The 14,687-nt window shown below is 40.8% G+C and overlaps 1 protein-coding gene across 1 annotated transcript in view; it reads right to left on the bottom strand.

Moving 5' to 3' along the window:
* PDIA5 (protein disulfide isomerase family A member 5) overlaps positions 1–14,687 on the bottom strand; it is a 113,551-nt gene that overhangs the window by 15,736 nt on the left and 83,128 nt on the right. The window contains exon 15 of the mRNA XM_085311057.1: positions 12,492–12,622. Coding sequence (XP_085167183.1) covers positions 12,492–12,622 — 131 coding nt within the window. The remainder of the gene's footprint in view (positions 1–12,491; positions 12,623–14,687) is intronic.

Here is a 14,687-nt window from a genome sequence, read left to right as displayed (position 1 = left end):
TGGAACAGCAGAACTTCGTCTGTTACAACTTGAAACGATTGCCAAATGCAGAAAACACTTGGAAGTCACCCAATTCAGTTGCTCTATTTAAAGCACACACGCCAAAAAAAAAATAAAAAAATAAAATAAAAGCAGAGGTTGATGTCTTCATTTTGACAGACGGAAAACTTGTTCTTCCCATTCCCTTTTCACACCCACTATCACACATTTATTTTAAGTGTTAACACTATCCTGATGATTTGAATGTGAAAAGAAAGGAAATATACAGTGCATGGTGGATGAAGAGAGGAAAGCGTACAAGATAGGAAACTGTAGATTACTCGGAAAGCATTTTCCAGATGGGCTGCAATAGAAACTGATTAAACTGGAGATACCTGAAGGTGCAGGTAAGATGTCAAGGACCAAAAAGCTCTACCCCCTTCTCATTGGTACATACAGGACAGTGAGTCACTGCAGACGAAGAAAGTGGGAAGTGCATCCCGTTTCACTGCAGTTAGACAATTTGGTTGCTAAGGTAGAAGCACACGCTCCTTCTGAGGCCAAGAGGTGGACTTCCACCGAGCAGCTTCGGAAGTAGCACTGGCTATTCTGGGAGCAGAGCCCTGCAACACAGGCGCCAGCGCTTTGTGTTACCAATTGTTCTTTCTTCATTTTTAGGTCACTCAAATTTGATCTCATCATGGTTAACAGCAGATGTGAACTGAACAGTAATTCCCCGTGCCTGACTTCGGAAAGCAAAAAGAAATCTGCTCTTGGAACATCCAGGCTTTCCACAGGATCCCAACACTGCCTCTCAAAACCTCTAACCACTCTTGAAAATCTTAAGTTAACTTCATTTCCTAACACAGAAACACACTGGCCCTGGTAGGGAAACAAGAGAGCCCTGCTTGAAGTCTCATGCACATGCAGTAGCATGTGTTAAGGCTATTCTYTGTTCCTGGGCTGCAAACGATACAACTTTCTTACAGCTCTGGTCAGATGTTCTCAACTGTCTCTGTGCTCAAAGTTGTGTGCTTCAGAGGCCTGCCCGTTCAGCCTGTGGTGCACAAACACGATAGTATCTGCTCTTCCTCCACCACTGAAGCCTTCCAACAGATTGGCCTCTTTAAACCACAGGGTGATAGAGCCGTACAAGAACACCTGCCATAGCAGGGTTCTAGGCTTTACTTACCTTTGTACTGCAAAGTTAAAATTTTACTGCAACCAAGTTTTTTTTCCACTATTCACACCATAAATTTGGTAAAGCACATAGTGGTACAATCGTAAGGAGAACAGTCACATTTTCTGACCTTGAAACTAAGTAGTTCTGGACTTATTTAGTACATGAAATACACTGTTGCTGTGGGTAAAAACTCAAGAGGAATGGCTGATGAACAACAGATGAGAGAAATCAAGCAAGCAAGCAGGCTTCATTCAGATCCATCATCGTTGTGGGCTGGAGAGGCAGTCAGGCTAAATCTCCACTAACTAGAGATGCATTTAAGGCAGGCCAGTGTTTGGTGGGATGAAAAGTGATGGAAAATACATGGCCCATCTTATTTTGTGTGAATTGAGTTTACTGATAGCAGGAACAACTGCATGGTACAGCATCTTGTCACAGCGTTTTGAGGAAGGAACAAATGAACAGGCTTTGATTTGAACATAGAAAAGTTTTGGAAGAGGTTGGCATAGAAGCAGGATACATCCTCACTGAACTACAGGCTTGAGATCTCTGAGAAATACCAAATGTCAGATCAGGAGCAAATTTAAGAACTGCAGGGTAGAGCTGGAAGGGGTTTCAAAAAACAATGGCACAGAAAGTTTGTGCAGATGATGTTAAAATGAGGCTATTACATGTGCAAATAGAAAAAATTACTAAGTACTAATGTCACCTTGCAAAGTGATTTGGGGGGAAAGGGGAGGGAGACAAAAATCAGACTGAAGAAAAATGATAAGACATGTCAGGCAAGGCAAGAAAAACACAAAACAGACTAAAAACCAAGTGCACACTGCCCCCAAATAAGAGTAATCAAGCATATGTTGTGCTAGTAATTCATTAAAATCTAGAAATAATATACTGTATCCATAATTGTAAACATTCCCCATAACTGCATGGCCCCTTGGGATGCAGATGGGATGCCAAGAGGGTTTTAAAGAAATGGAATAGTCAAGTGAATAACCTGCATATTTTTACTAGATTCAAAAGGAGTTTTTTTTTTTTTTTTTTAGTGTGAGGAGGTGACAAAAGCACAAAATAAAAACTTAGACATTCTTAAAACTCCGATGTAGAGAAGTATTAGGACCAGATAGCAATGATGTCTCCAACACAATGTGTGAAACAGATGTACCCTGTTGGACAATATTCACCTTATTAAATTTAAAATAAAATTGTGCAAAATTTTCAGAATTGCCTAAGGAATCAAAGTTCCATATTGAAAAGACAGGTTTCTATTTGCTTAATATGAAAAGGGGTCTTTAAGTTACTTTATGCTTTGTTTAATTTGAAACTACAAAGCAAGTGATTTATTATAACCTCTCTACAGCTGAACAACACAAGGTTAATTCAGTTTCCTTAGAAGAGAGGATTTTGTATTAGCATAGCACACAGAAGAAAGGTGAAGCTGTTTTTAATGAATATAAATCAAAAGCTAACAATTTGTACAAAACAGATAAAGGAAGCAAATGAACATCAAAGCAGTATCTACAGCCAGCAGAGCTAATAATGATGTTTTAAGTACATAAGGGGCTTTAAATATATTTAAAGCAAAAGAAATCCAAACAATGCTAGCAATATACCTTTAAAAGAAAATGATGAAGTTGTCAGAAGGAACTTCACTGAATGCATAAGTGAAAACGTTAAGTACGACTGGAGACGGCCTCTATGCCTGGCATCTCCAAAATACTGTTTGTAGTCCGCAAACCAAGAATGAGTTTACAAGCTGAAGGGTGCTCAGAAAAGACCTGCCAGAAAGACAACAGGACCGAAAGGGATGTCAGTAACCTCCAAAGCTGGCCAGAAGCCGAATTCAGACAGGAAATTCACGTTCCCCATCCCTGGCGACGTTCGATTTGGAAGGGAACGTTTTCTAAAAGCAATGCTTCTGGTCGCTGGCTGCCCGCCCGACTCGACTGCAGCCTGCCCTCGGCTGGGACCTGCTCCAGAGGTCACCCGGCTCTGCTGTCCCTGCGCGGGCGGCAAGTGCCCGGGTGCCTGCAGCGTGACATCCCTGCCCTAAGGCCAGGCGGCCCCTCCTGACCTCGGCTCCACCAGTGCCAAGGCAGCATTTYATCTTCAGAGAGTGCTAGCCCATACCTTTTGCCCACCATTAATACATAACGTGTACAACCTCATCCACCTTGTTTCTGTGTTTTTCAGCATCTTGTAACATAATAAAATGTGATAACTAAAGCAACAAAGCTCTGTGCATTTATTTTACATGAGATGTTTTTCAGCTAGATAGATTAAACRTGCATAAATTTTAATGCTGTAGACTGCTTCCATAAAAAATTTACTAAATTTTAACTGTTAGTATTTTCATAGAGAAGTCCTGACCAATTCCTCAGAGGAGACCCGAAAAGCTACCGATCTGTGAGACTGTAGCATTTGTGCTGCCAGTGCTCAACCCTCCGCACGCACGGGAAGGCTCCTCTCCCCCGTCAGCCCTCAACTTCCTGTAGCATCTCTCAACAGGTGATCTCAAATGCTTTAACCAATATCAATTAAGCCTCAAATTGCCCCTAAGAGAGAAAGATACGATTATCCCCCTCTTCCATTATATRTAACTCTGGAATACATATATTCCAGGGTTAAATGGAGTCAGGAAGAGGTTAAGTGACTCTCCAGGATCAAAACCATCTTCAACACGGCCACAGGGTGCTGACTGCGGAGCCGTACAGACCTCAAGCGCTCAGCACTTGGCAGGATGGAGCCCTCAACGTGCGAACTGCAGTGCTAGGAATGACTTGCTGATTCCCCGCTCTAAATAATCACCGTCTAAATAACAGGGGTAGATAGGGCCCTCCATTACTGGTTTTCAAATGACTACAATTCTGCGCAAGCAAAAGCAGCACATTGTACAGCAATCAAAGCAAACAGAGGAGCTTGCAGATTGCAGAGGAAAGCAAAGCCTGTTTCCATTTCAAGAGTTCCAAGTGATTAACTAGAATTAAAAGAAGAATATTAGTCAGTCAAGGAAAGACAGGCTACAGACAGTAACTGCAGAGATAAAAGCTGAAAATGGATATACTGCTTAAACCAGCACAATTCCTGAAGCCACACAAGTTATTGTAACCACGGGCAGATTTGAGAAAGGCATTTAGAGATGTTACTGAAAGGTTAATTTGCTTTTGTTCTACCAGTACAGAACTGGAGGGCCTTTTAATGAATATGCGGAACCAAAGCTCATTTTATGACATGACCTGACACATAACAATCATATTTCCAAKGCACAAGATATTAATAATTGAGGAGGAAGATTTGTCCTTTGATTTGGAAAAGGTCTGAGGTTTGCAGTTAAGCATCAGGTCAACAAGGGCTTTCCTCACTACTCTCAACAATGACAGACAACCTCCTACCAATTTCACAACATGCTGTTGGATTTTGGTTTTTTTCTTTTTCTTTTTTTTTAAAAAGCTATTTGAACTTTTACTATACCAACTTTAAAAAGAAAATTTATATTCTGCTCTGGACTTAAGAGCGAAATCTTTAGAGAGATGATTTAAATGCAGCTGGCTCTCCTTTAAGGTACCAAACCAACCAGATCTCTTTAAAGGTTCCTTTCAAAYCTATTTCCTGATTTTTATGAGAGAAAAGGGGATTGTAACCACTTTCCCAACACATACCATAGAAACACACACAAAGCTGAGGATTGGGAATTCCTGATCAGTAATCCTAGTTTTGCTGTCAACACTCACTGTGCTGCTCACGGACAAATCTCAATTTCTCTATCTTCATTTCCTGAAGTGTGTATTTGGCACAATTACACCTACCTCTTACGGATGCTGTGAAGACAAGTTAGTTGTCTGCATAGCCCCATGAATGCCAGAAGTGGAGTGCAAATGCCAAATAGAAATTATTTTATCTACTATTGATGCAAAAGATGCAATTCTCCCTCTCTGACAAAACAGGCATCCAACTTATTACTGAAAGCCAACAGGAACAAGGGGTCCAATTCACTTTGCTGCATGTGAGCATCAAATATTATTCAACAAAAATATTGTTTTCCATAACAGAACTGCCCTGCTTGTCTCACAACAGTTTGGGATAGGAACAATACGCCCTTAAGTGGTCTCTGACCACGTGCCTATCTGGAAACCCCTCGTACCGGTCTCCAAAATCCTACTTAGTTAGAAGTTTGCGTGGCATGAAATAGGCAGAGAAATCACCTACTGGCTGTTGAATTTCCTTAGCTCTTGAAGAATACTCATTCACAGATTGAACATAATATGCACTGCATAAAAAACACACCTATGCACTCTCTCTGTGCAAACTGCATTAACGTCACTTCTGTAGCCCATTTTGGATATACAGAGAAGAGGGATATGTAAACCCAAATCTTAGACATGCCTTAGACATGAACAACAGCAACAATCATCAGAACAGGGCAAACTGCAAAGGTGAGAAGAGGGGAGAGATCCAGATCCAAACCCCTGGACTATCTACTGAAAAAGGCAAGGATACAACTCACTGCAGTGAATTACAAGTAACATGAAAACAAATGGCACTTGGCACCAGCCAATCCTTTAAGATGCAAAGCTGTATAGCAAGCAACCACCAGACTGAGGGCTAAGAGCAATAGTTACATCCAGAAGAAAAATAACATGTTAATCCCAGAACATCAGGATTTTCCAGATCAACTCTGTCACCAGCCAACAAAGCTGAGGATAGCAGCGGTAACTCCAGTTTTACAGCTAGTCTCTACTCTGGGCACTTCTGCCACAGTTATGTGCAGGCCAGTGAAGTGCCTCAACTTCTCAGTTAATAGTGATTAAAACCTGGTACTAATTAATATCCTCAACACAAGAATTAGGGCTAGCAGCAGCTCTGACAGCCTGATTGCAGAGACCACCAGAGATAAATTCATTCGGTATCAAAACCAGCCTGTTAATGGGCTCCATAGCATCAGCACTGTTTACACCGATGGGAAGACACGTTGCTAGAAAGAGCCTGCAGCGAGAGCACCACTAATACATGAGAGAAACCAGGAGCCAGCAGAGCTAACAAAYTGACATTCTGCAACGCCAGCCCACGCAGGATTTGAAGCCTCATTATCAGAAGGTTCAGACCTACCTTCTCCCTCAGTCAACAACCAGAAAATCCTTCCTGCAAGGGTTTTTGCCTCAAAATGGATTATTTTTGTTCAGCATGTTTTAAATAWTTTTTGATAGCTTAAGCTTCATTTACAAGCATGCACATTTTGCTCCTACTCTCTGATAGATCCTTTTAATGAAAACTTAACAAGATGTGTTTGCAAATGAAGGGAAAACTGCTTGTTGTGAGCCACTCAGAGGCTGTTATGGGATACTGGCTTTGTGTCGCTCCTTCGTTCAGAGATTGCTGGGAGATCATTCAAACAAGTGTTGCAGTTCAGTACAACTGTGTCTATTAACTACCACACATTTTAGCCCCTCTGTGCTCCCTTCYCATAAAATTATGCCATCTAGATCGACTCTAAACGCTGAGACCTCAACCGGTGAACTCGGGCACAGTCACTGGCTGGAGCCTCATGGTCACTCTAAATTATTCTGCTTCGTTGCAGCGGTCGGGATTTGCCAGAACACAAGCTAATCTCACCAAACCTTCCTGCAAGCGGTGCAAAGGCAGGAAGGCAGAGATTGGGTGCTGTCAGCTTTGTCGTAGCCTATTTCAAAATGGGAGGAAGGAAAAGGAAACATTACTGCTTTCTCAAGTAAAGCTTTTTTACCAGTGCATGTTAGAAGCCAGTAGGGCTGGAGGATCAAACAGGACCTGTCTGTTAGCATTAATAACCAAAATACTATCTGCACATGCTGTGCACCCAGTGCAATCCACTCTAGCACGGACTCTCAGCTAAGTGCTCTGATGTTATATATTCCTCGATGCATAACCCAGACAGGAGAAACTAGGAARTCGTCTTCTGCAAAAAGATAGAAGGAGAATATCATGTCACAAGAAYAGAGTATCAGGATGAACAATATTTTTAACAAAACCTGTGGGTAAAAATTAATGGACATTGCTGTAGCTCTCAGCATTTTGTGCACTACTGCTGAGATGCACAGGGATGGGAAGGGCTGATTTACAGTTTGGACAAAAAAAAAAATTGTTCCCTATCTGATTTCTTACTGTTTGCTATCCACAATAATATCTATCAGACAGTGATGATACCTCTCTCTCAAGATTCCTACTTGACTTGGAGTCAAAAAACAAAGTTTATTTTTTGTCAAAACAATACCTTTTCTTTCTTTTTAAATATTCAATCATCCTTCTAAATTCTTTTGCAATGCCATCAGGTACAAAATAGATGAAGTGCCCTCATTCACTTCTTCCACCCTTAAAAGAAAAAGCTTACAGAAAAGTTAAACAAAGAGCCAAGGAGAGATACATGTCCTAATTGCACTGCTATTTGTCACTGCACAGCCACTAACTCAATACAAAAATACCCCATTAAAAACATCCTCAGTAAGGTTTATATCCTGGGTGTTCTTTGCATAACCCCTGTGGGTCAGGCTGCAGAGAATAACCTTTTCCAGCTGACAAAAATAATTTCAAGCAAAATGAAAGTTTTGCTGCTGAACAGAGAGGTAAACCAGAAAGCAGCTCCCAGCAACAAAGTATTTATTAAAAATATCCATTCTGTGAGCACTGTTGAGTCCTACAAATTGAAGTCATTTGGCAAGTTAATAACATTGGCAACCGTTGTCCTTACAAACCACAAAAAGGAAGCATTTTCCCCCTTATTATTTCTCATTGCTGCTGAAAATTTTTATTTTTAAGAACACTTATCTTGCATTTTTACAAAACTAGAAACTGAATGCATTTGCTCGGCACAAAGATCTCCCCCTAAAAGTGTCCAATTAAATAAAACAAGCAACTCTACCATCATTCAGATCTGCTAATTACTGGATTCTATTCTGATACAACTACTGCTCCTGACACAGGTGATTGATTTGTAGCATCACTGGATACCTCTCTTGACACTAAATAATAAAGCATGTTTTCATGTTGCTCTTAATTCTTAAGAACAATCACCACCAGACAGCTTTTTTTTATTRTTTTTTTAAACAGAAAATGGTAATAGATGGAAAGGGTAAAAACCCCACCCTTTAAATTTGAAACTCTAGTGCTGTTCCTAGAATCAACAAATTGCTGAGGATGGGAGGRATAGAGATTGCTTAGTCCAACCTTGAACAATTTGCATTTCTCTATTTCACTGAAAAATGACAACCTAGATTCACTCAATTACAACTTTTTCGTTAATTCAGTTTGAGTAATGCAGCAAAAACATCCCCAACACAACAGACACTTTATTTACTGCAATTTCTTTGCCCTTTGTGATTCTGACAACTGACCGACAACTGATTCCTCCCATTTTGCAGTTCTCAGTGCTACATCAGGAGCAGGTTAAAATCTAAAGCACTGGCAAAGTCAAGTCTTAATTACCCAGGGTAAAGGAGTGGAGAGAGCCCATACGAAAGTAAAAATGCAGGGAACACCACACATTCAGATAGAMTACATGAATTAACAGTGAGGACATAAGAGAAACAAGAAGGAAAAGCCAGCCCTTTGAMCCCAGAAGTAGCACCAATTCAAACTGGTCAGATTAGACCCCTACGCATTTAATGCTGCAGGTCTTGAAATAAGCACCGGACACAGCACCATAGAGTACAGTGCTCTCGTTTCTAGGCTCAGCTGGGTAAGCCTGGGGTCTAATATTATACTTCTCTGGGCTGGATCTAGTTTTCATCAGTTTGGCCAACTTCCTGATTTGGTCCACAGCCCCCAAAAGCCAACAYACTAGGCTGCGCGAGCACATCAAACCAAACTCAAGACTAATTGGCTTCTCTGCTCTTTTCTGGACCAAGTCAATCAGTTACAAAAAGAGACTTGTAGTTGGTGGCATCTGCTACTCCAAGAGCAGGTCTACAGAGGTAATATAGACACATGTCCCTTAAAGTTTGGACATCTCCTAAAACAYCTCTCAAATGCCAGTGCAGCAAGCCTGGTGCTCTCAAACGCCCCTCAAACCCTTCACACAGGCCACAGGACACRTAACACGTGCCTGTGGCACCGTAACTCGTTTTAGCAGATTACGACATTGCTCTCTTATTATTGCGGGGGTTTTGAACTCAGGGCTGAGGGATGGGGAAGACAATCGCATCTAAGGACCACAAGGGCCGCACGGATCCAGAGAAGATCTAGACCTTGTGCTGTGCAGCACAAATGCTGCCAGCCCTGAGAAGCAGTGACAAGYGCCAGTGCATGCCACTAGCCTGCATGGCAGGGTGCCCACCTCGGTGGCAGCCACAGAGGATACAGACCAAATCAAGGGATCCTAGGATGAAGATCAGGTCAAAGGCAGTTATTGGCACAAGCAGCATCAGCTAYTCTGCAGCTAGCATTTTGTCCCAAGTTAGTAGTGACCAACTGCCTTTACTGCTGCCCCTTGCCTCAGAACAGGCATTACAGTACCTGGAAATGCTATCGGGGAAGGACGCAACATGAAATCAGGAGCGTTATTCTCTGTGGGTGCTAAGTCCATGGCAGTGGGATTTCTTCCAGTGATTTCAAGGGTTTTGATTCATATTCAGAGTCCCTAAAAGACTCCTCAAGCACCAGAYTTAATCTTTATGCTTTGACCATGTTCAGGGTGATGGACTAACAACTTCKCCATCTTTTCCAGCTGGATACAGCAGTATTTTCCTCTGGACTAAATCACTGTGAAGCACTGCTCAGTAGCATTAAAGCATCACTCAGTTCAGTCCAGAGTTACCTGCACAGTAGTAGATTGATGGTTCTCTTACACAAACTAAGTGATTTGGGTTGGAAGTTGCCACAGAAAAGCCAGATCTCATTTTAATTCACATGTAAGATAAATCAGTGGCCTTTCCCTAAAGGTTTGTCACTAACTGAAAGCTTTAAAAAGGTCAAAATATTCACCTTACTGCTTTAAATTCTAATGACAGATGAGAGATACATTTCTTAGCATAAATATTTATATATAAACATACTTTATATATGCACGCATACACCTCCCCAATCTTAAAATATCTCAGCATATGTGTAAGTGTAACAAATACTGCCAGAGAGTCACAAGTGAATGGAGTAACATACTGTGAGTCTGCATTGACCTAAGATGTGGATCTGAATAGAAAAAGAAAATTACTGGATATAATGGGACCTGGCAATTTTAGCAGTGTTCCTTCTGCACTAAAATAAGCAAGTTAAGACTAATTGGCAATGTAAGCTCCAAGAGGTCTCAGGATTGAGAATACGGTAAACAAAAGCTAATTATCAAATTTAGCAGGAGACATATTATCACTGCAGAAAAGCAGAAAAATAGAATGATTTGTACTGTTYTACTGCATTAATAATTATTTCACAGAAACCAGAGACTTAAAATATTCATTTCCTACTTCCCACAGCATCCAAAAAAGAATAGGTTTGATGCACTCCAGTGTTTGTGTGTGTGTACACGTTATGCTTTGCACACAGGCTCTCTCAAATTTACAGAGAGCAAGTTTGACACATCGTGTCCCACATACAGACAGCACAACAGCAATACTGTCTTTGGAGTTACAGGAAGTCCAGAAGTGGTGTTTTCAGTTAACACTTCTGTCTTGTATATAGGTGATCTCATGCAGCACTGTATCCAGAACAGTGCAGGAAGAACATGCCTGAAGGGCAGTTTCAATGAACCCAACTGTCTCACATCATGCAAATCTTGCTCTTACAGCGCATTAGTACACACAGGGCAAGCCTGATCTTTATTCACTCCTCCTGGCGTAAGGGTGGAATTCAGCCTTTGAACAATGGTGTCATAATTTGCCCAACAGGCAAGTTGACGCATGCTTTCAACCCTGGAGAGCTATATATTCATTGCACTTATAAGCACTGTCCATTAAAAGAAAAGACAAGACAAAAATCTTAACTGTGTTAAAGAGATGCAGCTGAAGAACAACAGAGGAGTAAGAGCTCTCTCTTCTCCATGGAAAATGGCTCATTGGATAAAGAGAACTCAAGAGACAGCACATTTCTAACTCTTGCCATTTAGCATACAATCATTTGATTTTGAAGCTACAACTTGCTCTTAACCAGTTAAGCTCCATGAATCAGAAATTCTTGGCACATGGGCAATTTTTAGTCAATAGATGGTGGGAACTGGAGCTGAGACAGGTTTAAGTCCCTTTCCCTTTTCTTTTACAACCTTCCAGAAATCTCCCTTCTGAATTCTACCCCTCCCTTCTTCTCCACATCCCATATCCAGCAGGGCTTTGCAGAAGCCCAAAAGCATTCATGTTTAATTCTCTAACAGAAAAGCAAAATAAAAGGCTGACTGATTAAAAATTAAGGACTTGAGCCTCTTCTCCCTTTCTGGAAAACTCCTTCGTTTTTACAGGAACAAGTTAGTAATTGCTGCCTAAAGGTTATCAGTGAATTGCAGGGATGGTCATGTGATAGGGAAGCATTTTTTTTCCATGTAAAATTAACCTATTTACTATCAAGTGCCAGATTTATCTTCTCCCTTTGACAGTCCCATCAAAAGTGAAGAGCCTGGATTGAACCTGCTGTCCTCTAGGACAATACAGAAAAAGAGACGAGACATTTTTTCTAGTTTAAGTAGTACCATGAGAATCAGAGAGAATATCCAGAGGAAAATGGTACCTGCATATAGCATATATCTAAAGAAGTCATTTAAAATGAAAGGGGAGAGAATCATTTTCCTCACATTCACTTAACTTATAAAGGGCTTGATTCAAAACTACACTGGAAATATGCTCAGAAACTTCAAGAAGAGAGTGTGTGGGTGATGTATGCAAAACAGTTTGGAAGGGGGAAGCTATGCCCATAATCCAGGTGGTGATTTAAATGTAGATTTATTACCAACAAAGTTCCATCAAAATTTGTTCTCAGCCTGTGGGGGACTGATTCTCTCTGCACCACTATATTGATTTCATTACTGAAGTGCTGCACTAATGAGCCAGGCTCTGTGTGTCCATTGTACTATTATTATGGATCACATTTTGTGATGTGGACCATAAAATGCAGCAAAGGAAAATACATTCATTTGCTTTTTGTTTCCCTGCCTGCTTTAGTGTCTGCATTAGCACAGTAATTCTTTAAATAAACACTGTACATTGTTTTGCTTCTCATTTAAAAAGATTCATACAATAGTGTCAAGGACGGTCCCACGCAGTTACATTCAGAATTGGCTTTTTACTCCTATGCAGTCTCGGGACAATGAGTAAATTAATTCAGTATTTATAAGCCGTATGTTTTAATCAAACCCAGACCACATGGAGAGGTTTCTACTCACATGGGGCATAGAACATGACAAGGGTGTGCTTCTTCTTCTTCAAGGACTCCCTGAAATCTTCTCCAGCAAGGTGGATAACACTAGTTTGTTTTTCTTCCCATGCAGGCTCAGGCGGAGGTGGTGCTTCAGGACTAGAGAAGATGGAGAATTAGATTGGTTTGAAAGTGTTTCTGAAAGCGAAGAGGCATTGCAATGCRGTCATAGCCACTACGAGAAAAGCAAGGTAGAATAAACTTTCAGGGTGCCTCTGCAGTAGAAAAAAAGGTGCTCAATATTTCCAATGCCAGGTAACAACAAAAAAATGCTATGTGTTAATTTCTGTAAGTCAGTAAAAATACAATTTAAGTGAGCCTACTCAGGCATATCAGATTGCAGAATAAAGATTTCCTATATTACATCTGTTATCTGGCAGAAAGAACATTGCTCCTATATCACTTTGTCCATAGGTATGAACTAAGAACAGCAGGCAGGGGGAATCAAAAGGCAGCTGATACAGGGCAGCATCTTCCCTTCAAMCATTCGCTGCACACTCTCTATCACTATCATGCAAACTTCTATAAAGAATTTCATGACCTTCTCTTGAATTCAAATATTAAAGTTTGGATACAAAAATCAGTATTATTCCATTTGGAAGATGGAGGGTAACAGAACTGGATTTTTTTTTTTTTTTTTATCTTGATAAAGAGAATGCCAGGTTTTCAATTATGACTGCACATACTGACTAGATCAGAGCAATGCTGTACATCTAGAGCACCTCTAACAGAACTTTGGCTATTCACCAGCTCACAGACGTGTCTCAGATTCATTAAATTCATTCCTGCTGTATCTTAAATAAGTGATTACTTATATAAAAGCATCAGAATAGAGCCAAAGTATAAAGACCTTCACATGTTGCCTTGGTAATAAATTAGCTTTTCAGACTTTCCTGTCACTTTGAATGACATCATTTAAAGTTGTATCAGGGACATAAAAATTAAGTGGAGAAAACATCAAATTTTAAAGTTTCATTCAAGGCCATTTGTTGGACATCCATCAATATTGATTTGCCCCTGATTAGCAAAAAGAATAGGACAGTTGGTCTGCATCGCCCCACAAACACATTTGGTGTGAGCTACCACTGACTGCAGCTACAGTCAGAGATGTGATTTCATCTCACACAGACCTCCCCAAGCTGGCCTGACACCAGCTACCCTGMCACCGCTAACAGCGTAGTGAGGCACTGCGGAGTACAGACACCACAGACRGACTGGGAACCAAACCCAAAATCTGTACTGCTGGGACTACACCACTCTAGAGAGGTTTTTCCACAAATATAACTTTGTTTCCACCTTGCACCCCAGATGCAGCCCTTTATTTCATCAGCTGCAGTGGAGCTGTGACAATTTTACCCCAGGTCAGCAAATAAAGAGCCTCTCTCTCCTTTATTCCTTATTCTTATATGGATATCCTTATTTCTGTCTCTAGTTGGAAGAGTGGCTAGTGCTTAGGGTAGGAGATATGCCCATATTTCTCCCTGTGTTACTGACTGTCTGAGGCTGTAGACAGRAGTCTTGCAGTGACACAGCTGGACATGGAAAAGTTCACCACCGCTGCCTTCCTCATCACTGCTTCTTTACCTAGAAAACTACGCACAAGCTCTGSTTAGCCCACTGGAGAAAAACCTCAGCTATGGAGCATAGATCACCAGCGTGAACACACAGCATCAGCCTGGCTGCCTAGCCCAACACACATTAGCTAGCACTCAAAATGCTCCAGCAAATGMCTAGGGAAAATACAATAGGGATTAATATCCATTACTGACAAAACATCCTAGAGCCTGAATAAGCAAAGTGGCCAAGGGAATGCTGGGTCCAAATGTAAAAAGCAGATAAAACTTCCTAACATGCTACAAAGATGCTCCCAGGCTGGATCTCTTACCTGATTCGAGGCACTTGGAGAAGTAGATTAAAAGAAAACAACAAAAGAAGAACAAACAAAACCAAATAGGGATGTGGAAAATTTATGATTATATTCCTCCAACTGCATTTAATAGTTGAAATGACTTTAAAATGTCACAAAACACAGATGCAGTTATTTTCATTGAATAACATGGAAAATACTATCCTTACAGTGCTTAAACAAAGTACATATTTCATTCCAAAATACTCAAAAGAGAAAATTATGCCAGCAATTTTCCTCTTTGAAATAAGATTATTT

Source organism: Rhea americana, unplaced genomic scaffold (assembly GCF_003343005.1).
Source record: "Rhea americana isolate MKP2758 unplaced genomic scaffold, rheAme1 scaffold_33, whole genome shotgun sequence".
Classification (NCBI taxonomy): domain Eukaryota; kingdom Metazoa; phylum Chordata; class Aves; order Rheiformes; family Rheidae; genus Rhea; species Rhea americana.
Note: the sequence above shows the minus strand (reverse complement) of the source record. Positions and strands in the feature narration are given on the sequence as shown.